The 25134-nt window shown below is 43.8% G+C and overlaps 1 protein-coding gene across 1 annotated transcript in view; it reads left to right on the top strand.

Annotated features, from left to right (window-relative positions):
* KCNK13 (potassium two pore domain channel subfamily K member 13) overlaps positions 1 to 12399 on the top strand; it is a 67947-nt gene extending 55548 nt beyond the window's left edge. Inside the window, exon 2 of the mRNA XM_066605748.1 lies at positions 11458 to 12399. Coding sequence (XP_066461845.1) covers positions 11458 to 12350 — 893 coding nt within the window. The 3' untranslated portion in view covers positions 12351 to 12399. The remainder of the gene's footprint in view (positions 1 to 11457) is intronic.
* Positions 12400 to 25134: the final 12735 nt, after the last annotated feature.

The following is a 25134-nucleotide window of genomic DNA, read 5'->3' as shown; positions in this document are numbered from 1 at the left end:
GGCAATTCTGCATCAAAATGTACAGATAGCAGTGTGGATTTTGGTGTGGAATTTAGGGTCGTCATATTCTGCAACACTGTTGAGGAATATTCTGACCAGTGTGAAAGGTTCCTTAGACTCCTAAATGACAGTTGTGCTTAAATGTTCAGTAAATTTTGAAAATTCAAGAAAATGTGCTATTCAGGACTTTAGAAAAGCTGGATGACCATGGCAGCTTCCATGGTAGTTGTTATGGTGAGCGCATTGATGACAATGATTCTTGACTGGTTATTTCCTGACATTTGATCGGTTTTTAGTCTTATTTATGTATTTCATCCAATCATTTGTAGCAAGCAGAGGTCTTGAAAATGGAATTAGAAAGCTAAAAGGGTTTTCATTACATAGTGATGAAGCTTTATTTAGTAGAGAGCCCCTTTAATGTTATTGAGTTTTCAAGCTTAACAAGGGTCCATCACAACGGAGGATCGGAAGTGAAAATTGCAGCATGAATGGTGATATTTTCCGTGATCCTCGATGCTGACAGCTGTTTTCTGTAATCCTGCAGGAAAACCTTGTAGGAACAGCATGCTCCTCACATCTCGGCAGCTCCCAGTGGCCTCACATGAAAGAGAACCTGTGCTGTATGAGCATGTCTGTGCTTTGTGCACTGAAACCACCTGGGAGTAGCGAGACGTTCCCATAATTATGTAACCAAGAAGACCTTGTGCTTTTATCCAGCAGCCTTGAGCTTCACAGACGGCCAAGTGAGATGCTTCCTGACGATAATTACTGTAGAAGCCGCTGTTTGTATGTAGCGCACCCAAGTCGGGCAGAGCTTATTGAAATTCTACTCAGGGATTGTTTTACAGAGAGTGCACAACGATCGCTGGGCGTTCAGGCTGCTCTCACAGGGATTGTCCGTGTATTCATGTTGAACGATTTTTATGAGGCCGGATTCACACGCAATATGCAGTGAATAGAACCCATTGATTTCAATGAGTTTGTTCACAAATGTGTTTTTTCTGTTCGCTGTACTGTCGCTAGAAAAAAAATACACAGCATACTGTATTTGCTTGCGCATTTGCACAGGGGAGTAGAACACAGGAAACTAATTAAGCTAGTTACTAGAGATGAGCGAGCATGCTCGTTCGAGCATTAGCTTACTCGAAAGTACTCGTTACTCAAGCGAGCACCACGCGGTGCTCGAGAAAATTTCGCCCTCTCCTCCCCACGTTTATTTTTTGCTAGTATGCAAAATAGTATTTTGCATACACTTTAGCAAAAACTAGACAGTGTAAAATGAGTACACTAAATTGTTTTCAATGGAGTTGCGGCGTGCAGTTGTCATCCGATTCTGTATCTTTTATGTCATTACATGTAATTTTCCTATATCAGGGTGCTGGATTTTTATTGCTCTTGCAGTTTACTATTTTACTGATTATAGTACTCGTTTGATCATGTTATGTAATTAATTATATCTGTGATGTGCCTTCATATGAGTTTGTGCCATCTTTCAGGTATTTTATAATAAAGTATGTATCATTTTACTCGTTTCAGGGTATATTTATTTGTAGGTGTATATTTGTGTGTTGTCTAGTATATTTATAGGTTGTATCTGCTGCATTATATTTCCTTGACCGACCACTGCAAATAAGGTCCTCAGCATTGCCTTTTTCTTTGTGCTTCTTCAAAAGAGCTTGAACAGCACATATTGGAACCCCAGTCTGCTCTGAAATCTTTTTGGAGAGACTTTGCTGATGCAGTTGCTGTGTCTTGTTGCTGTGCTCAGTCTTTCCATGGTCTATGACCTGTGACATGAAACTGTCTTCCACAACCCCACCTTTGTAGCAGAGTTTGGCCGTTCCTCTCCCAGTTTTAAGCCTTTACAGAATTTTCAATTTCAGTTAATGACTGTGTTTCAACCTGCATATGAAAATGATTATCATTGTCACCTTTCTAGTATAATTGGTTAATCATACACCTGACTATAATCCTGCAAAATCCCTGACTTTGGCTACCTAAAGATTTAGGGCTCTTTCACATGAGTGCATATATGGCGACTGAGTTTTTCCGTTTTCACGGCCGCTCCATATAAGCGCCTGAATGGGCATTTTTCCGCGATCACGGACAGCATTTTCTCACTTATTCACATGACTGTAAGCGTCGTTTTTAGCAAAAAAAAATACGCCGCACCCCGGAAAACCTTCGCTCTGCTAAAATCCTCGGGATGCCTTCCAGTTCCTATATAGAAGCACCTGTAAGCTTTTCGCAGCATTGGACGCTGCATAAATGCCTCCCCCTACCTTCTCTTTCCCCGCTCCCATAGGAGTCTATATGACCCGCCAGCATATATTGTCCGAAACATAGTTCCAGAACTATGTTTTGGCTGAGCGTATACGCACTGGCTGTGTATATATTCTAATTTTCACGTTGGCAGCGTATTTACATGCAGCCTAATCGCCCTTGTGAAGGGATTCATTGAAAATTAATGCCTCTCATGGGCGCGTATATACGCCTGGGAATGAAAAAGCGCCGTAAATGCGCTTGTGTGAAAGACCCCTTACCCTGTGTCACAGTTCCGCCCGAGGCTCAGGCACAACTTGCCTTGGTCACCCCATGGTCACATGCCTATGTGCTGTCCAATATATGAACAGCCAGCACATTGTCATGCAATTTCATGTCCTAATTCTCGTCCTTGATACAGACAAGAAAAGGACATACAAGGAGTTTTTTCACGCAATCTGTGCCAACATGAAAAAAAAAGTCAGTAGTATGTGCTGCTTCATTGAATAATATGGGTCTTTATGCTGCCAAGTGTGTCGGACGTTTTTTCATGCCGGACACATGGATAAAAAAAAAACACTAGTGCATCGGAGGCTTTTGAGCAAGTGTGCCCTAGAAGAATTGATGCTGTTTTGAAGACCATGACCGGTCGCACCAAATATTGATTTCCTTTCTGTTCATGCACTTTGCATTTTAATTGACAAAATAAACTTAAAATTAACATTTGCATTTTGGAAAGCATTCTTACTTTGCTGCATTTTTTCCACACCTGCCTAAAACTTTTGCTCAGTACTTAACATAAAAAATATTTTATTTTCACGCAATAATGTTTTTTTTGCAAAGGAGGAAAGGGAATTTTTGTGTATTTTTGAACATTTTATTCAACTTTTATTTATACCCTTTTTTTAGTCCCCCTAGGGGGGAGGTGACCATACAATCATCTGATTGTACTGTATTATGTCTCTGGGTTAAAAAATAACAGACAATACATTAAGTACTCGCTGTCTAACTGGGTTTAACGGTCGGGATCAGAGGCAGTAGAGTATCAACTATAACATACATCCAACATCCACTGAAGGTAGCGCACATTCAACTCCTGAACTCCTGCTATCCCTGTGCCTTACATGTTTCTGGTGGCATAACCAGATATATACGGAGGATGTTACTAAAGGGTTAATTCTTGGCATTTCGCCTTGAGTACCCAGTTCTTCCTCCAAGGTGCCCATATTTGCATTTGCAGCTTGTTTCCACGGTAACCATTGATGTTTAGATGGAAAAGTTATCTATGAGGGAGAAACATTCGTGTCTGACGATCTGAGGCACAAGTTCTGATTAACAGTATCAGTATTTTAATGAAATTCTAATCTGCTGGATGTGAAGCTTCAAGGAGCTACAGGGACAGGGCTGTGTGTGCTGCTCTAGTGGGAGGTCACAGGCTGAGAGTTAAATATTGGAAGTGCATAGGCTCCAGCAACACAGAGTATTTCGGGAGAGTCCTGTGTCATTCTCTGTTGTGACTTTCCAGGGTTGGGGACTGCACTGTTGTTGCCATCCACTTCCATGTGACTTCTATTCTCCCTTTACTCTTAGTGGAATCTTCACCTTGGGGAAAGAGATGTTGACATTTCTGTGTGGAGGTAACATTCTGCCGCAGAACTTAAGAAGAAATTCTTTTTAAAGTGATTTCTTGGCTTTTATACTGTCTTTAGAAAAATAGCAGTAGATCCTCAGGGAGACACAGGGTGCAGGAGAATGCAGCAATACCTGCGTCATAATGATTAAATGGCACAGTTGTTTATAACTATGGCTCTATTGTATAAAGTAGGCCAGTTATCAACAACAGCCTCCAACGAATTACAGCAGTGTACTCCAGAGCCCTCCCCAAGAGGCACAGGATCATCAAGGCATGGGCCCCTCTCTCCAAGTGCCCAATAACAGATGGATTACTTGCCACTATGGTACATATGCCCTTAGGAGACAATTTTGTTCCCTCACCTCATTTATATATATGAGATGGACTGATATAATCAATCAGGGTTTTGTTTGTTATCGTACACCAAAGAGTTAAATATTTCAATAATTTTTTTGTTCGATTGTAATTCATTTTCTCATTCAGGCAACAATAGAAGCAGCTAATTCCAAACCCTCAAGGAGGTTTCAGCTGCAGCATCTATTATCCTGCGATTGTTTATCTTTTTTGTTTTCAGGTTTCCCCTTGGTAACCCCCACTTGTAGAAAATTTTCTGATTGGCTGTGCTGATAGAATGGGAAACTCTTAAAGGGGAAGTCCAGAAAAAACTTAAATTGTAATATTTCACAAAGACATGATAATGATACTGGTGCAGGTTAGTGTGTGGGATCTGAAGAGTCATTGGACCTGAACTCTAATCTTCATCACTCAGCAAATTTCACTCTTTATATTTTTGTTTTCTAGGGTGCTTTGTTCATATCACTGTGTTACAGATCTCAAACAGTACTTCAAGCACAAGCTGTAATTGGTGACTCACACATAGCTATACTGTCTATAAGAGTCTATAGTAGTCTGAAATCCCCCTCCTGTCTCATCAGAAGGCTCAGACTGCTACTTTTGTCCCTCTCAAATACTTTACATTTTAGCTCTGCTTCATTGAGGAACAGCTATGATCAGTGACTCCAGCTCGCAGTCGTTGCATTGTGTATTGGAGTCTTTGGTAGTCCAAAATCCATCTCCTGTGTCAGGAAGCCACTGTGTAACTTCTCCATGCTTTTTTAGTGCAGTTGTGCTTGTTAAAGGGGTTGTCCCGCGAAACAAAGTAGGGGTATACACTTCTGTATGGCCATATTAATGCACTTTGTAATGTACATTGTGCATTAATTATGAGCCATACAGAAGTTATTCACTTACCTGTTCCGTTGCTAGCGTCCCCGTCTCCATGGTGCCGTCTAATCTTCAGCGTCTAATCGCCCGATTAGACGCGCTTGCGCAGTCCGGTCTTCTCCCTTCTGAATGGGGCCGCTCGTGCCGGAGAGCGGCTCCTCGTAGCTCCGCCCCATCACGTGTGCCGATTCCAGCCAATCAGGAGGCTGGAATCGGCAATGGACCGCACAGAAGACCTGCGGTCCACCGAGGGTGAAGATCCCGGCGGCCATCTTCACAAGGTAAGTCAGAAGTCGCCGGAGCGCGGGGATTCGGGTAAGTACTGGACGGTTTGTTTTTTTTATGCCTGCATCGGGTTTTTTTTTTTTTCAATAGCCCCCCCGTTCGGCGCGGGACAACCCCTTTAAGATTGGCTGCTGTATGCAAGCACAAGCTTAGCAAACACCCAGTACATGAAGAGCTGATTATACAACAAGTGTAGTGGCCCAGCACATCATCCTGGTCCCCTCCATAAATGTCATACATGTTTGTCTTATGTTGATGCACTGTGCAAAATCTGTCTCATCATTTCCAGTGTGTGTGTTGCACAGCTGCAGCACTTGAGAGGTTAATGTCTGCTTGTAAATATATCAAGTTTGTCATGTAATGTGGTATGAGAGAGGGTATAAATAAGAGCGCTTGAGAGCGGGAAAGAGGTCTTCTATCTTGTCTGCTGAGAGAGTCTACAACACAGAGCCACGTGGAAGCACCTTCAGCTTCCTTGTAGTGAAGATGGAAGTGGAGGAGAAATTTCCCATGCTGATTGTGTTCTGAATGTGAATGGAGTGAGCCCGAAGAATAAGAGAGCATTTTGAAGTAATTCCTCAAGACAAGGTCAGTGCAGAGGTACTAATCAAGTCTAATCTTCCTATGGGGCCGTCCAGAGCCAGGATCACCGTGTAGAGGTACACCCTTTACTGTCACACCCACGCATCTTCAAGTTGGGGTTGGAATACTGCAATAGAATAATCTTTAATACATTTGAAAGTCATTTGCCTGCACTGTAAAAATCTCTGATTGAACTGCTTTGTAATAATTATTTCCAAGTTTACCAAAGTAAAAGTTGATGTCGGGCTCCAACCATTCCTAGGGACCCGTGGTACTCAAGAGACTGTCTCTGTCTACATTTGTTCGCCGAGGATTATTCCAGTGTGTAGGAATGGTGGCGTCACCTGTAACAACTACTACCCTCATTATCCTGTGTATTGGCATTCGCTATCCTAGGGGTGTCTTTGGTGGCCTGCAGTTATACTCTATACTTGACTTCGATTAACTCCCAGCACTCCTCAGGATTTTTAAACCTATTAAAGATGACTAACAAGTCAATAGGATGCACGCCAAACATGCAGGGGTAAGAGCTCCAGAAACCCTAAAAAGATATACTCCAATGTCTCAATAAAGGAATGGCAGCATCCTGGGCGTAATGCAAAGCAGTAATTTATTCCGCCAAAATCTTGCTACGTTTCGACCCCATTGGGGTCTTTGTCATACTCTAGCCTTGGCTTGTGTGTTATCCCTCTTTGAAAGGAGTTTGGTAAGTGCTGCCATGACAAGCCATCACTTTACCCTCCCAGCTCCCCACGTATGTCAGGTGTCCGGGGTCTCCCTACGGGACGGTGTACAAGTACAGAAGATTATAAACTACAAGGAGCTAAAACTCCAGTGAGAAATACAATATTATCAGAAAACCATTGCACATAGACTAAGGGGAGGAGCCTCAATAATGGGAGTTGCCTAAGGAATCATAGAATGGTAGAGTTGGAAGAGACCTCCAGGGTCACCAGGTCCAACCCCCTGCTCAGTGCAGGATTTACTAAATCATCCCAGACAGATATCTGTCCAGCCTTTGTTTGAACACTTCCGTTGGAGGAGAACTCACCGCCTCCCGTGGTAACCTGTTCCACTCATTGATCACCCTCACTATCAGAAAGTTTTTTCGAAGGGCTCCTACCGACTTGCGTTTTTTTAACGCTGCATTAACCCTGCGTTTTTTTAACACCAATGTCAATGAGACTTTCTAATGTGAAAAATGCATTGCGAGTTTGTGCTTTGTGATTTTTGTGTGATGCGTTTTTAAGAGATGAGCGAGCACCCAAATGCTCGAGTCCGCGTTATCCGAGTCGAGCTTTTCATAAAATTCGAGAGCTCTACTCGAGTAACGAACCCCATTGACTACAATGGGAGACTTGAGCATTTTTGTATGTGGGACGCCGGGTGCCGATTTTTTTATTTATTTATTTATTTATTTTTTTTTTTTTCTAGGTTCGTCTCTTTCTCACCAATGACGTGCGCTGTGGCGGGGAGGGGCCATAACAGGGATGTCACAGCGGGAGAAGCCAAAAACTGGGGCGGGGTCGAACACGGCTTGATGCTCGTTCAAGTAACGAGCACCATCGAGTACGCTAATACTCGAACGAGCATCAAGCTCGGTAAGGTATGTTCACTCAACTCTAGTTTTTAACATTAGAAAGTCCCAATGACATTTGCATTAAAAAAACGCAGCGTTAAAAATATGCAAGTGAGTAGGAGCCCTAATATCTAATCTGTGTCTCCCCCCTTTCAGTTTCATCCCGTTACTTCTTGTCTTTCCTTGTGCAAATGAGAATAGGGCTGATCCCTGTAAAATTTTGCTTGTAAATATCGTTTTAGACTTTGTTGCACACCATAACAGACAATCAGCTCAATGTGAAGGCCAAAGTGCCTCAGTTTTCATTATGGGATGTTCACTGGCCTTTGTCACTTCAGGTTCAAGAGCAGCAAATGATTATGATGTAACAAGGAGACGGCAGTCTGCATGACACTGTGGGTTCCCTTGACCTGTCACTATGTGACAAGCTGGAGAACATCTGCACATTGTCCTCATCAAGGCTGCACAGCAGAGCTGTCTGCTGCTTCACGGCAGATGATGAGCTATTATTATTGTTAATGATGTAATAAGTAATAATGATTATTATTATATTACTTATTTCAGCACTTGAGCTGATAGTGCATGTTAATGGGGGAGAAGTAGGAGTGATCGTTGTCAGCTGTATGGTCCAAACTTATCTCTATATAAGGCAACTTATAGGGGTTTACTAAAACTATGGCTGTTGATAGGATAGACTTTCATTACTTGATTGAGGGGTCCTGAATGATGTTTCTGTATACTTCAGCAAGCACCATGCCCCTACATTGTTTACCAAGTTCTAGTACCGTACATACAGTTGTGGCTGTGCCTGATACTGCAGCTCATTCCCATTCTATTGAATGGGACTGAGCTACAAGTACCAGGGACAGCACCAACCATACATGCATGGTACTGTGTTTAGGAGTTCAACTGATCAGTAAATACTAAGAGTAGATCATCAACATTAAAGTCCCAGAAAACTCCTATAAAATGTCATAAATAGTATTCCAGCAGGGGTAAGGGAGGAGCGGGTCTACCTGACCTTAGGACTTTTCACCTGACCTCCGTAGTAATGTGCCTGCTTGACTGGCATTTTGACAGTGACTCCAAACAATGGCTGAGATTGGAGGAGGATTTGTTGGAAACAAAAGTATGGGGCTTACTCTGGCTAGCGCAAACATTGAGACCCAATACTATTGAGCATCCACCTTTTCCTGTAGATTTCTTGAAATTATGGGACAATGCAGTGATAAGATTTGCGTTGTCCAAAAAGAAGGGCCATTAACCACTTTATTTTGTAACCCGGATTTTTCTCCTGCCAGGAGATTTCCAACTTGCTGGGTTGGTCAATAACAAATGACGTCAGAATGTATCAGATTTTGAGAAATATAGGGGTAACAACATGCGAGAAGTTAAGAGCATCACAACCCGAAAAATCGCTGCCATGGTTCTCATGTATGCAATTGGCACACTGCCTTAAATCCAATCAATCTTCACGACTCCACTTACTCCTTTCAAAACCTTGTTTACCAAGGAATCACCCCCGTCTATCTAAGATTTACCAAGAGATTATGGAGAATACCTTTGATTGGGACCCTGCCTTCATGAAAAAGTGGGAAAAGGATCTTAGATGTGAAATAGAACCCAGGGATGGTACAGGTGTCCAGCTCTGTTGTATTCCATTTTCCTCGCAGTCTCCCCGAATTGCTGGAGGTGTGATAGGGAAATAGGAACCATGCTGCATATTTGGTGGAATTGTCCTAACGTTGCGCCTTTTAGGGATATAGTCTTCTCCACTTACAAGGAGATTACGAAACGCTCTATTACTCCCTCTCCACAGATAGTTCTCTTGTCTATGTTACCTGGCTCAATGTCTACCATCAAAAAAGATCTTCTGCGTTTCTTTTTAACAGCCGCACACTCAGTCATACCTAGATATTGGAAAACACAAAAGATCCCGACAACAGTCGAATAGATGTAGGAGGTTAATGAGTTGAGGACTATGGAGGAAATGGTGCCAGAGGAGAAGGACGGTCGGGAAAAGTTTATACGCATTTGGAGTCTCTGGATACATTTCCAGAGATCCTCGAAATTTTGGAGATAGATTGGAAAGTTGCAGGCAGTTGTTTAGGATCGGTACATTGGTGATTGAGGAGGGATAACTCTGCATGGTCATAGACTAATATCTCCCCCTTTATCAATCCTTATATTGAGTATCACTTCTATTCCACTGATGTGTGCATGGTGTGGGGGTTTTTTTGTTTGTTTTTTTCCCCTCCCTTTCCCTATTAGGATATTTTAATTTGGGTAGTCATACTAGGAGCTACAATATAGGAAAGCTCAGAGTTGGGTTTAGAGAACTACAATTCTCGGTTCATTCAATGGAGGTTGAAATTGATGGAGATTTAGTAGTCTAATGAGGAATTTATCACCTCTAATCAATAGACTGGGTTCTGACGTAATAGGTGATATGTTAAGTGCTAGATATTGAAAATATCATTTGTCAGGAAAATCGTCTTTTTCTGGTTTTGCTAAAACACATTTTTTTCAATAAAAATTGATTAACTATAAATAGTATTCCAGGAGTACAGTAAAAACTGAGACACAGGCTGAGCAGCAGTTGGGAGGGTGTAGAAGAGCCGGTGGCTGATCACTCTATGATCTCAACCTGCACTTGCTCAGACTTACCTCTGCTGGATCTTCCTCCATAATCAGTAACACTGCTGAGTATAGCTCTGGCCCAGGCTTAGGCCACATTGGGTCCACCAGAGATCTAGTTAGGAAGAGGCCTCCGCTGCAAGGGTTGCACTGGAGAGTCCAGGGAAATGTCTGAAACCAGGTGATGAAGCCATGATGAGGCAAACCATTTATTCTAACCAAGCAGAACAGTTCTTAATCTTAACCAAAACGACACTCAAAACTTGCTTCACCAAGTTACCTGAAATATGTCGGTAGGAGTGGACCAGAGGAGTTAGTATTGGTAATAGCATTATCCCACAAAAGTAAATTCCAACTGGTAACCCAGTATACCACTTCTCCTACAAAAACAAAATGATACATTAGACCCAGTATACAAACGCTGCACAGCATTGCTCTGTGGAGAAACGACCTGCCACTCCTAACTGCCTGGCTTCTTGCTTCTTGCTCTTTTGCACCCCAAATTCTAATTTCTCTGATCCTGCCCTCTAAAAGTACATAATCCCCTATACAAAATCTAAAGTAACAATGACAGTATGAAACTATGTAACACCCCCAACCCCTTCAAGGGAGCCAAGAGGATTGAATGCTGCGTAACACTGAAGATTAATATACTATATCAAGTCTGTGTCACAACCCCATATAAGCACTCTTATGGTGGCCATTAGTCACAAAAAAAACGCACACAAGAGGACAACTCAGGAGCTCATGTTTTCAGGCGCTTTAAGCTTTTTTTGGGAGGGGGTGGGATGGAGGGAGTATGGCCCTGTAAGAAATCAAAATACTAGTGAATGATGGTGATTCTGTATGGAGCATGACATCTCTTCTATTATAAGTGCAAGTTGCGACTCAAGCTACTAATGACATTTGACTATCATTAATTTGTGTTGGGAAAATGTTTTCTTTTTTTCTCAGCAGATTCCCTTTGTTCAGTAACAATCATAACTTTCCAATCATGAATCCTTCAGGGCTGCCACAAGGCATAATTAGCGGGATTACTCTGTAATGAATACTTAGAGATGAATTGATAGGACATTTTGCTCAGGGAGGAACGTGGCTTCTTAGACCCTAATTCAATTTAGATCCCTGTAATGAAATACGAACGTGACAACAGCGCAAAACAAGTCAGCGTCATCTGGTGTTTCCTCCAGCTCATGTTCTAGATGTACGCAGCTACTGTCTTGTCTTCACCTGCTGTCCTCTTCTTACATTACAGGGTTCGGCATGACAACTCCAGCCACCATTACCGGCAAGATTTTCCTGATTTTCTATGGCCTCATAGGATGTGCTGCCACCATCTTGTTTTTTAACCTTTTCCTGGAGCGTCTAATTACAGTCATTGCTTATGTGATGAAATCCTGTCACGGCAGGCAGCTCAGGAGGAAAGATGGCATGCCCCAAGAAACACGAAGAGGATCAGGTAACTCTGAAGTGGACAGTCTGGCGGGATGGAAGCCATCGGTGTATTATGTGATGCTTATATTATGCCTGGCATCCATTATTATATCCTGCTGTGCCTCCGCCATGTATTCACCTATTGAAGGATGGGGATACTTTGACTCCCTCTACTTTTGCTTTGTTGCCTTCAGCACTATAGGATTCGGGGACATGGTCAGTAGCCAAAAAGCCAAATACGAGAACCAAGGACTTTACCGATGCGGTAACTTTATATTCATTTTCATGGGGGTGTGCTGTATTTATTCTCTATTCAATGTCATCTCCATAGTCATTAAACAATGCGTTAACTGGATATTAAAAAAACTAGAATGTCGCTGCTGCCAAAAATGCCAAAGAAAAATATTTAGGTCGAAGAGGAATGTGGTGGTACCGGGAAATGTACAAACAAGGCGCAACATATCCATAGAGACAGACGGCGTCTATGAGAGTGAAACAGACGGCAGGAGAATGTCCGGGGAGATGATCTCCATGAAAGACTTCTTGGCTTCTAATAAGGTGTCTTTGGCCATCATGCAGAAGCAGCTGTCGGAGACAGCCAATGGCTGCCCACGGCAAATTGGCACCAACTCCAGGCACAATGGATTCTCAGGGGGTGTGGGGGCATTAGCGATTATGAATAACAGACTTGCAGAGACTAGTGTGGACAGGTGAATGTCCTGGATGGAGAGAATATAATGTTCAGTCATCTACCTGCTAAATATTAGTGTGAACAATGTATCCAGAGGTTAGAAATGTGAAAGAAATCATACATGACATTACTTATCCTGTACTGATACAGAGTAACATCGTGCATTATACTCCAGAGCTGCACTCACTATTCTGCTGGTGGAGTCACTGTGTACATACATTACATTACTTATCCTGTACTGATCCTGAGTTACATCCTGTATTATACTCCAGAGCTGCACTCACTATTCTGCTGGTGGAGTCACTGTGTACATACATTACATTACTTATCCTGTACTGATCCTGAGTTACATCCTGTATTATACTCCAGGGCTGCACTCACTATTCTGCTGGTGGAGTCACTGTGTACATACATTACATTACTTATCCTGTACTGATCCTGAGTTACATCGTGCATTATATACTCCAGAGCTGCACTCACTATTTTGATGGTGGAGTCACTATCTATAACATTACTATTCTGCAGCTTCAGAGCTGAAATCTCCCAGCATTGATTGTTTGTTGGAGCTCAGTTAAGATGTGGGAGGAATGTCTGCTTACAAAGTTGTTTACCAATTCCAATAACAACCAACAAAATAGTGAGATTAGTCAGATTAGAGATTTGGAGTATAATACAGAATGTAACTCAGAATCACTACAAGGTAACTAATGTAATATACACTGTGATTCTACTTGCAGAATAGTGAGTGCAGCTCTGAAGTATAATACAGGATGTAACTCAGGATCAGTACATGATAAGTAATGTATGTACACACTGACTCCCCCAGCAGAATAGTAAGTACAGCTCTGGAGTATAATACAGGATGTAACTCAGGATGAGTACAGGATAAGTAATGTAATGTATGTGCACAGTGACTCCACAAGCAGAATAGGGAGTGCAGCTCTGGAGTATAATGCAGGATGTAACTCAGGATCAGTATAGGATAAGTAATGTAATCTATGTACACAGTGACTCCACCAGCAGAATAGTGAGTGCAGCTCTGGAGTATAATACAGGATGTAACTCAGGATCAGTACAGGATAAGTAATGTAATGTATGTGCACAGTGACTCCACTAGCAGAATAGTGAGTGCAGCTCTGGAGTATAATACAGGATGTAACTCAGGATCAGTACAGGATAAGTAATGTAATGTATGTACACAGTGACTCCACCAGCAGAATAGTGAGTGCAGCTCTGGAGTATAATACAGGATGTAACTCAGAATCAGATCAACATAAGTAGTTTAAGTGAAGGTAGATACATTTTATATGCAAAAATGAAAAGGTGAACATACCTTTTAGGCCGCATTCACATGGCCGAGAAAATCCTGCGAGATTTGTGCTTTGTGAGACGCACAAATCTAGCATGAATACTAACCCTATTCTTTTGAATGGAGTCATATACATGAGCATTTTTTCTTTTTGGAATGTTCTATCTTTTTGCGTTCCTCAGAACACATCGCCCATTGTTTTCGATGGGACTATAAAACACATTGCGAGTGCGAGTTTTCCCATTGCAAACAACGGAAGACGCTTGCCGATCCTCTGCCGAGGCTGAAAGCTGCAACTTTCCAGAAGTGATTGGAGGTGTTTTTGACAGAAAAGCGCCTTGCATCCAAGGGTACCTCGCATGTTTATGAGGGCCATATTGGGCCACTGACTGATATCGCGCTCGGCAGTGTGTAGGAAGCCTTAAGCAGAATTCTATGACTGCAGGACCTCTGATGTATTTTCAGTCAGTACACAGCTACTGGTACACATTGTGGTAGAAGGGATAACCGATTAGGCCATAATCACCCAGGCGAGTTTTATGTAGGTAAGTGAAAAAATGTTTTACCTTCAATTCACTGCAATTTTCCTGTGTGTACGATGCGTTTTTGCAATAAAAAAGCACAATTTTGAACATCTCTACATCCGTCTTTCATGGGCATGAAAAAAAAAAATCACATTTGGTTTCAATAGTAAAATGCTTTAAAAATGCATCCACTCGCATAAAAATCACATGACTAGCGAGTGTGGTGCAATTTTTTAATGCTCCCATAGAAAATAATGAACAATTCATGAAAAGGAATTACCCAAAAACAGGACATGCAGCTAATTTTTTAAACTCTGACAATCAGCCCGATTGAAAAATCGCTTATGTGAATAAACTTCTTCAAATGAATGGGTTCTTTTCCTAAGTGAATTCTGTCCATCTCAGAATTAGACTTCATTCCCATGAGCGTATATGGCCCACTGTTTTCACGGCCAACTGATATATGCTACCATCTGGGGCGTAAAAGCTAGTAAATGGGCGCACAAATCTAACGTTTGTGCGCCCGTTCACATGGCATGGGGCCCGTCGCATAATCGCTGAGGCTGCCATGCCATTTTGCCTTCCCTTTCCCCTCGCCGGCTCACCTCTTCTCTCCTCCCCTCCGGCGGATTCCAATGGGAGGGAGCAGGACAGGAGCTGAGCTAAGCACTGCCCCATCCCACTTTCTCTCAATGCTGGCTGCAGACGAGGGGCGGGGCGGTAGTGGTGTGTAGCTCCACCCCGCCCCCTCTCATTGGAATCACACTGCTAAACTCCCTCACACCTCCCTTCTCTGGCCGCTGTCATTGGCTCCCATAGGAGCCCATGCAGTGGCCGACGTATTCCGACCCAAAAGATAGTTCCAGGACTATCTTTTGGGCCTGACGTAAAAACACTGTCTGGGCGCTTTTACGTCGCGAGAATACGGCCATGTGGTCTGATGCACAGCGTATATTGACTGACCGTGAAAACAGCAGACCGATATACGCTCATGGGAAAGAGCCCTTATACAAATCTTACATGGGAAAATTGCCCATGTGAATATATTCTTATGATTCTTTCACGCGGGAAGCAACGTGCGTAAAAATCACGTGCTTTACAAACAAACGGCTATTAGAACCAATGGATTCCTATGGGAAACGTTCAGGTGAAGGAATCTCAATGATCCCATAGAAACTATAGGTTCTAATAGCCGTTTGTTTTTTAAGTGTGTGATTTTTGTCTGTGTAGCTCTCTGTGTGCAGGAGCCCTAACTCTGTAGTAGCCTGATGTAGGAAAAGCCTTTCTTAATATGAAGTTCAACTAAGCTGCTTACTGGGTGTCATTAAATACTGTTTTGAAGAATTCCATGTATTGTGCATGCAGCTCTGGATGTGACAGGAGTATATGAAATAATGTAACTCAAAATCAGCATAAGTAATACAAAGTATTAGGGCTCTATAACACATACTGGAAGTTGCAGTGGAATTTGCCATCATGTCGAAAAACCACACCAAAATCCAAGTTTAACACACTGATTTTGATGTGGAGTTGAAAATGGTTTAATTCTACCAGCAATTCTGCATCAAAGTGGATTTCAACAGAGGCTAATTCTGCTGCAAATTCTAGTACATGTGGAAAAGCCCTTAAAGACCCCTCACATGTGCAGCTTAGTCTACTGCTACGGATTTCTGCTGCATTACCCGCCTGTATACTTGTGGATTTTGGTGTAGAATCTTCTGCGTCTTTATGTGCATCTTGCTGAAATGTTCTGCACATGTGAAGGGTCTCCTAGACGATAACTTGCACATTATTATTTTGTTAACATTTTTAAACAAATTCTTGGACCACTCTGAAGGGGTAATGAGCATTACCGAGTGCTGTGTGGCTGCTGATCTTAAAGGGCTCTAGTTAAAGTGCATAATACTGAATCATTCCAAGAAAAAAATCCTTAACTTTGTAATATACTTTGTGTATCAGTTCCTATATCAAGATCCCTGCTTTCGGTCAGTGAATGAAAACACCAAACTCAATACTTCTCAGAGCTGATCTTGTTCTTTAATGTATCATATCTAGACAATTCTCTCTGAGCTAACAGCTGCTCAAATCTCTCTTCAGTCCCTATATTTTATTAAAATGTATCAGCGTGAGTAAGATGTTTTAGTCCAGGCTCCAGGCAGCTGAGTTTGCAGAGAATGGTCTAGACTGGATACAACTGAAGCAAACAGGTTGTACACCCTGGACCCCTGATACAATGCATTAAAGGGGTTGTCCCGCGGCAGAAATGAAATTTTTTTTCTTCCCAGTCCCCCTGCTAAAGCAAACATACTACACTACCCGTGGAAAGCGTTTTAAAAGAGCGTTTCTACTCACCGTTACCTCGTTTCGTGAACTTTTAAAATTTCTTCTTTAAAGATGGCTGCCGGTCCTTTCCCAGGGTGCACCGCGGGTATTCTCCCACGGTGCACCGCGCTTGCTGTAGCCCTGCGTGCGCGCTCCCGAGACACCGGTCACGTGATGCAGTTGATGATGTCATCGCAGGAGGGGGGGACCTCTACTGCATGTAATGCCGATTCCAGCCACCCCATTGGCTGGACGGCACGACAAGCAGTAGGGAGGTGGAGTCAGTTGAGAGGCCGGCCAAGGGAGGAGTCAGCTACCAGCTGTGTCTCCCTGACAACCAGACGCCCCGCAGCCGCCGACCGGACCCACCGCGGCCGCTGACCGGACCCCACAGCCACCGACCGGGCCTCAGGATTGAACGCGGCCGACCACGGCACACGCTCTTGGGCCACAGTAACCCACCGCCAGACAGCAGGTAAGCGGCGCTAGGCCCCGGCTCCCCGGCGCTAGGCCCCGGCCCCCGACACTAACCCCAGAGCTAGGCCCCGGGCCACAGCGCTAGGCCCCTGGCCACAGCGCTAGGCCCCTGGCCACAGCGTTAGGCCCCTGGCCACAGCGCTAGGCCCCCCGGAGTAAAGCAGGGGCCCCCGACCGTAAGTCCAGAGCCTAGACAGTCCCCCCAGCGCCCACAGCACCCCCGACCCCTCACTTACCTTGGCAGCTGGGCTGACAGCTGCTCGGCTTGGCTGCTTGGCTGCTCGGCTGGGCGGCTGCTTGAGATCCTGCACCTTTCTCTGTGGGAGGCTGGTAGCAGAATGGCCGCTCCAGCACGCTCCCGAGAAGTGACAGCATGTGCAGAAGAGCTGTATCACGCGAGCACGCTGAAGCGGCTCTTCCACAGAGAAGAAGTAAGGACTGCGCAAGCGCGTCTAAAGAAGGCACAAGATACTGAAATTAGTCGGAGCCATGGAGACGGAGACGCCAGCAACGGAGCAGGTAAGTGAATAACTTCTGTATGGCTCATATTTAATGCACGAAGTATATTACAAAGTGCATTAATGTGGCCATATAGAAGTGTATAACCCCACTTGATTTCACGGGACAACCCCTTTAACACTGGTAATATGTAACAAAATATCAGGACAGAAGAACCAGTTGTGCAGCAGGTGTGTTCAGTTCATATCGGGTTTAGGCTAGATATGATTGTAACAAACCTTTTGTAGGATTACACATGTGGGAGGCCCGCAGCATAACGCAATTTTCTGTATTGCGTATGACTGCGGCAGTCAGTACATTTTTTTTGACTGTTTGTATTTCCAGTACCATCATTAAGCGATGACGTTGGTACTCATGGCCCATACGCAATGATAAAGGCATAGCTGCTGCAGTTCAGATGGCCTCCTTTGACTTTAACGGAGGCCGTCCACGCGGGATATGCAGGAAAATAGAGCATGCTGCAATTTTTCCTCTGCTTGTGGAATACACAATTCGTATCTGCAAATATCAGTGAGAAAGCGATTTTACATGCTTTACAATGCCCACGTTTTGCCGCAGAACTTCCGTGCAGATTTCGCAATTAGAATTGGTTCGTGTGAAGCCGGCCTTAGGTCAGAACAGATTTTCAGCCTCTGAATGTAAACAAAAATGTGCCTATTCACTAAGGTTGCCTGTCCACGGGCATGGCGTTTTCCCGCAGCGGATTTCCGCTGCGGGAGAATGCTAAAGTTACCGCGATTTTCAGCGATGAAGCTATCATTGATAATAGGTTCATCGTGGAAAATCACGGCCAAATCAAGGCATGCCGCGATTTTTATATGTAAGTGGAAAATCGCAGCAATTTTCCGCTCATGTACATCAGGCTGCGCTTCCCATAGTTATCCTATGGAAAGTGCTCATTGCGTTTCCCACGTGTGGATTATTGCCACGAATAACGCAATAATATATCGCCATGGACAGGGGGGCCTAAAAGCAAACCAACATCTTGAAAATATTGAGGAATTCAAAAACAAAGTATTTTAGAAAGTTGTATCATTTTTCATTCTACATTGCTGAGGTTTTGTGTACGGAATGCTGGACTCCGGCTCTCTAAAGCTGACAATATACAGTTCTGTGCAAACATTATAGGCAGGTGTCAAAAAATTGTTGCAAAGTAAGAATGTTTTCAAAAGAATAGTTTATTTTTGTCAATTAACAAGATGCAAAGTGAAAGAACAAAGAGAAATCTAAAGGATTAAACAGACAAATGTATTTGTGGAGGCACTTCGGTACATGAAATCTCACCCATATAACACAACAAAGCGAAGGCATTGATTTCAATACCTTCATTCAGACGAATGTGTTTTTGCCGCACAAAATATTTGTACAAGAAAAGATAACCTGCTCTATATTTGTCCGTGTAAGGCCGCCTGCACACGGGCGGAAATCCCGCCGCGGGATTTCCCGCGGGATTTCCGCCACTGAAAGTTTGCATAGGAGTGCATTACAATACGCACTCCTATGCAGACGGCCGCGGTTTGGCCGCGCGAAATGTCGCGCGGCAAAAAAACCGCAGCATGTCCTATTTTTGTGCGGGGCACGCATTCACCCGGCCGCCGGCTCCGGTCTGCGCATGCGCCGGCTGCGCCGCAGTCGGCACATGAAAGAGTTGGGGCCGCCAGGCGCGGGAGAGTACGCACTCGTCCCTGCAGGCTCTCGGGTCGGGTCCCACGGCGAGAATTCTCGCTGCCGGATCCGACCCGCTCGTGTGCAAGCGGCCTAAGGCTGCCTGTCCACGGGTGCTGCCGGGAGCAGGAGCCGGCAGACGGATCTCCGCTGTCAGCCTATCTGACAGAATTGCCGGCCGCGAGCGGAGAATTGCGATGATTCTCCGCTCGTGGACAGGTGGAGCGGCGCTTTCGATAGCAATGCTTTGGAAAGCGAGCATTGCGTTCCCCACGGCCAGATTATTGCCGCGGGGAACGCAATTCAATAACGCCCGTGAACAGGCAGAAAGCTGCCATAGAAATCCATGGCAGCTTAAAAAAGGGAGGGGGAAAGAGTTACCCTGCATACTACGGAGGTAAGAAAAGACAGCTGGCCCTAATTTGGCATTTAATTGCCATTCTATTCCATGGGAAACTGGCATTTCAGTTGCAAAAATTACAGAACTGTACGTATCTGCCTGTACAGGCAGATACTTATCCATCATGTAATATCAGGTAGGCATCTGACTGGCTCCAAATCTTTTCTACAGCAGGACAAAAACCTCAAACATACAGTCAATGTAATTAAGAACTATCTTCAGTGTAAACATGAAGGCGTATCGGAAGTAAAGATCTGGTCCCCCAGAGCCCTCATCTCAACATCAAGTCTGTCTGGGATTACATGATGAGACAGAAGGATTTGAGCAAGCTACATCCACAGAAGATCTATGGTTAGTTCTCCAAGATATTTCAAACAACCTCCTTGCCGAGTTCCTTCAAAATCTGCGTGCAAGTATAGCTTTTGATGCTGTTTTGAGGGCAAAGGATGGTCACACAAAATAGTGATTTAATTTCTGTTCTGCTTAATCACTTTGATAGCATTATGACTTTGCAGCATCTTTCCACACATGCCTAAAACTTTTGCACAGTTCTACATGAGTCTGATCATGGATAGTAATAGATTCTTCAAGAACTGTTGAAGGATTTAATAGAAGAATCTTCCTCTCTGAACACTTTGGACTTTACACTGATGTAATACAATGATGTTAGTAGAGCTGCTGTATAGCGGTCCACTACTTGTGTACAAGGCGTTCTTTCTAGACTTCTTATTGCCATGACAACCAGCATTGTGAATTCCCCGTTTAGTTTAATTATTTTCTAGAGCAGGTGACATCTTAGCAGTGGACAGGCAGCATTTCATGAATATTCTCCAGCGTCACTGAGGGATTTGCACGCAGCAGCTGCAAGCAATAAGAGGAGGCACAGCGTCGCTTCTGATAATAAGCTGGTTGTCAGACAGGCAAGTGAGGTTGTCAGGGAGCATTCCACCTCTTCATATGATTTGTAAATGACAGAAAATGAAGATATTAATGCTATTTTTATATATATATTAAAAGACAATTCTAGAAAAGAACATGTGTGGAGTAGTATATGTATCCTTTTCTTAACACTTTATGATGTTTCTTATTCTTCTTTGACATGTTATTGGAGGATCACATATCCTATGGGTCATGGCAGAGTCCAGCACTGGTTATGGCTGCTGTACTAATTTTTCATCTTTTACTTGAAGATTCTGCAGGAAAGAAGGACTCTGCTTCTGTGAATCATAGAGGGGTAGTGAGAGGTCACTGGGCTCCTGGTGCGTTGCCTGAAGATGAAGGCGGCTGATTGAAGCACAGATTATTATAGGTCTTGCTCATAGCTGATTGCTGCATGTCATATGATAAGAGGTTATCAAATGGAATATCTGTGATGACTGACTGAGTGCTGAGAGAGGCTGAGAATAGTGAGAACATTGATATCATACTGTAAATAATGGTATTTACAAGTATGAAAAGGTGAGCCCCAGCAAAGAAAGACGTGGCAGTCTTTAACAGTGCCTATCAGAGCATGCCCAATACACAGTGCCTGCCAGCAAGGGTTTAAATATACACCGCCTGTCAGTGCATAATCAATATACAGTGTCTGCCAGAGTGCCCAATTTACAGTGCATAGAAGAATATACCTCTATATTGCCTGCAAGAGCGCTCCAACCAGTGAATGTCTAATACACAATGTCCGTTGGAGAGTGTCCCCATATACAATGCCTCAACTGAATCAGAGAGTGCTCAATTCTACTAAACCACCAAAAGTAAATTAACACCCTAACAAGAATTAAAAGTAGTATTTTGGCCCTAATGAGATCGGATACTCTTTGTGGCATTCAGATGGTATTTCCCTCAATTCATCCAAAAAATATCTAGCAAGTTCAAGAATGGATGCTGTTTATTGTTTCCTGACCAGACATCCTAATTCATCCCAGAGATGTTCATTAGGGCTCAAGTCAGGATTTAGTACAGGTCATTCCAGTCGTGGAGCATCCATATCCTCAAACCGATGTAAAACAGCGTGAAGTATTGCTGACCATTCCCAGAGTATTGCCACATTGTTGGCAGCACATTATTGTCTAGTATGTCATGTACACCTCCATGTTCATAGTTCTTGTCACTACAACCAACAAACTGAGACCATGTCACTCAAAACACCCCCGGACCATAACAGAACCTCCGCTGTAATTAACTGCTGGTACCACACACTCGGACAAAAGGTGCTCCCCAGGTGTCTTCCACTACCAGGTATATCCATCTGAATTGAAGATGGAGTAGCATGATTCATCACTTCATAGAATATTCTTTCATTGCTTGACTGTCCAATGATCACACTCCTTGCACTTATGGTAGCTTCACCTTTTCTTCTTCGAACAATTATTTTTCCAAATGTAACAATCTGGTGAGCTCTATTAGTGAAAATAACTTTATCCCAGTTCTCTGTAGTGCAGTCTCTGTACAGTATTTCCCCAGATCTCAATCCCATTGAGAATCTGTGGTCAATCCTCAAGAAGTGGGTGCACAAACAAAATCCCAGAAATAGTGATAAAACCTCAAACACTGATTATGTAAGAATGGGCTGCCATCACTCAGGATCTGGCCCAGAAGCTGAATTCCTGCTTCCAGCGCAGATTAGAAGTCAGCCTATGGGTGCATTTCCACGAACGTATATCGGCTCGGTTTTCACGCTGAGCCGATATACGTTGTCCGCTAATTGTACACTAATTGTACGCTAATTCTCTGAGCTTAGCCCCGCCCCCGGCCCACCTCTCCCCATTGCAAATAGTGCAGAGGGGCGGAGAGGAGGCAGAGAGGGGGCGGGAGCACAGTTCCTGCTCCTGGCTCTTCCATCCTACCCCCCCCTGCACACGAGGACAATGTATATCGGCTTGGCGTGAAAACCGAGCCGATATACGTTCGTCTGAATGCAGCCTAACACCTCAGCGGCATGATTATCACTTAAAATTTGCTCAAACAATGTCTTTTGAGCAATCATTGATGCGTGTAAATGCTGCTATCATTTGCTTTTCGGCCAAATGATGATTTTTAGTTCAGAATAAAATCCATCATTCGGCCGCAGCACTGATAGCAGGGACTGCACGCTGTGATTCTCCACAGGAGCACTGATAACACTGTATTCAGCTGCAGTCCCGTGGCAGAACAAAGAGGCTGTATGCAGATAACAGACCATCTGCTGTTCTCTGCATACAGCTCAGGGAGGCTCAGTTACATGCAAATGAAGCTAATAAGTTACTAATGGGCATTCATGCCCATTAGCAGCTTATGCAAAATGATCGCTCAAACTGTCACTCTCCCTATCTTTTGAACTTATTTTGAGCAATCATCTTTGCGTGTAACTGGGGCTTTAGGCTACTGATGCATGCTAAAGCACAGTGTGCATCAGGTAGTCAGAGAACTGCTACAGCCATCTTTGTTTCTCCAGGAAAGTCTGAGTTAAAATACAGCCAAGTTAAAGTGCCTTCACTTCTAGCTCAAGGCTGTCCTCCTGCTATCATGGGCATGGGCTCAGTCATGTGATCAAAAGCACAGGGCCTACACTTGATTCTTGCACAAGGGGACCCTGCTGTCTTGTTATAGTGAATGGTGAAATTTACCTATGCAGACAACATGAACCCGTTCACCATAGAGATGGATATGAGACCTCTGATAAATATGTATCAGCACACTGTAATTCCCCCCCCCCCCCTTCCCCCCCCCACACACCTTATTCCACTGCTAATCATCTTTCCATCATCCTGGCTAATATGTACTCAGTGTCCTGTCAGGGCGATCACATAAGCCTGCAATTTACTCCATCCAGCCCGTAGCAGTCATACCTCTTCAGAACAAGCTCTGGAAATCTCATCAAGCTCAAGTGCCCCTACTGAATATATTCCCTGCACTGAAGCTCTGGATCAGACAAAGAAAACAGAAGGTTCCTGGTGCATGGGGCTGAGGACTATGGTTCCACAATTACCACAGATGAGGCTAAACTATCCAACCATCCTCATAAAACAACTCATCAGTTGTTTAATTCACTTGCATATGCAAACAATTCATATGGAAATTGCTGTCCAATTGTACATTTGCTTCTCAATGAGTTTAATTTCCCCTATCCTGGCATATACGAGTCTCATATGTACAGGGTGGTGCAGAAGTGGTTATATCATTTTTAATGTAATTCAAGTACAAAACCAGTTCAATTACATCAATTTTAACAAATGGAAATGAAAATGAAAACACACAGAAATACCTGTAACGTCTGTCTTCGACATAATGAAAAACCATTGCACCCTCAAGATCAACATAAGCTGGGAGATAAGCCATGTTCGCATGCATCCCTACATATTTTAACTGGAATGTTAGTGAATTCCTCAGTGACAGCAAGCTTCGATTTGTGAACTGTTGAAACGGGAAGTGTGTACACTGTATCTTTTAAGGGAACCTGTCATCAGATTTTGCTACCATGGTTTCCCAAAAATAGGACCTACCCTGGTTTTTGGGGAGGGGGGGGCAGCTTAAAATATAAGCCCTACCCCCAAAATAAGCCCTAGCCACACTACATGAAAAAAAAAAAACAATATTCACCTAGCAGTTGCCGTTTGAGTCCCTCTTGGTGGGTCTGCGGCACTCCTGCAGGCTTCCGTGTTGTCCTCAATGCCGACGGAGCGTTTCTTGTTGGTGACAGAGGTTAAATACCCCACCTCCAGCAAGTGATTGCTCTGATTGGTTCAGGAGTGCCGCCTGAGCCAATCAGAGCCAGCACTTGATGAACCAATCACAAACATTCATTGAATGACATCAGTGAATGGCTGTGATTGGTTCATTGAGCGTTGGCTTTAATTGGCTGAGCCAGCACTCCTGAACCAATCGGAGCAATTGCTTGCTGGAGGTGGGGTGTTCAAGCCCAGTCACCAGCAAGAGATGCTTGTTGGCAATAAGGACCACAGGGAAGCCTGCGGGAGCGCTGCAGGCTAGTGGGGGGACCCGAACAGTAACTGCTAGGTGAGTATAAGACACCCTATGAAAATAAGACGCCGTGCCTCTTTTGGGGCAAAAATAAAAATGACAGGGTTTTATTTTCGGGGGAAACACGGTATAGCAAACTAAGCCCAGTGGAAGAATCATTACCTACACTCATTTTCAGAACTAATTGTTTCATGCCTCATTATATAGGTATACATGAGAAATTGTGGTTTCATTGATTCCCGCGCTGTATGTAAACCATGCAGTCTGGTCCGGTGGGCAAGCTCTCTTGACTGCAGCTTTTACCCTACGTCATCCATGTTACGCTTCAAAATCTTACGGCGCCACTGACCAGCACATGTGCATATGAGTGCGGTGCTTCTTTCCACAAAAGGGAGCGCTCACCTGTACATGCGTTGGTTAGCGGCACCATGAAATTTTAAAGCGCAGAATGGAGGACTGGCCCCTATCTGCCTATCCAACGCTCTGGAAACATCTCAAATAAGCAGTCATGGTCACGGGGAGCATAACAAGCTGGGGCCCTGTCCTGCTGTCACTACATAGTGTTGAAAAGATCCCAATCCTGGATGATGGGATAAAACAGTGTGTTAAAGCAGATCCAATTAACTGTTTCCTGT

The sequence above is a fragment of the Eleutherodactylus coqui genome, chromosome 6, assembly GCF_035609145.1.
Source record: "Eleutherodactylus coqui strain aEleCoq1 chromosome 6, aEleCoq1.hap1, whole genome shotgun sequence".
NCBI classification, from domain to species: domain Eukaryota; kingdom Metazoa; phylum Chordata; class Amphibia; order Anura; family Eleutherodactylidae; genus Eleutherodactylus; species Eleutherodactylus coqui.
This window is presented reverse-complemented; position numbering and strand designations above follow the sequence as displayed.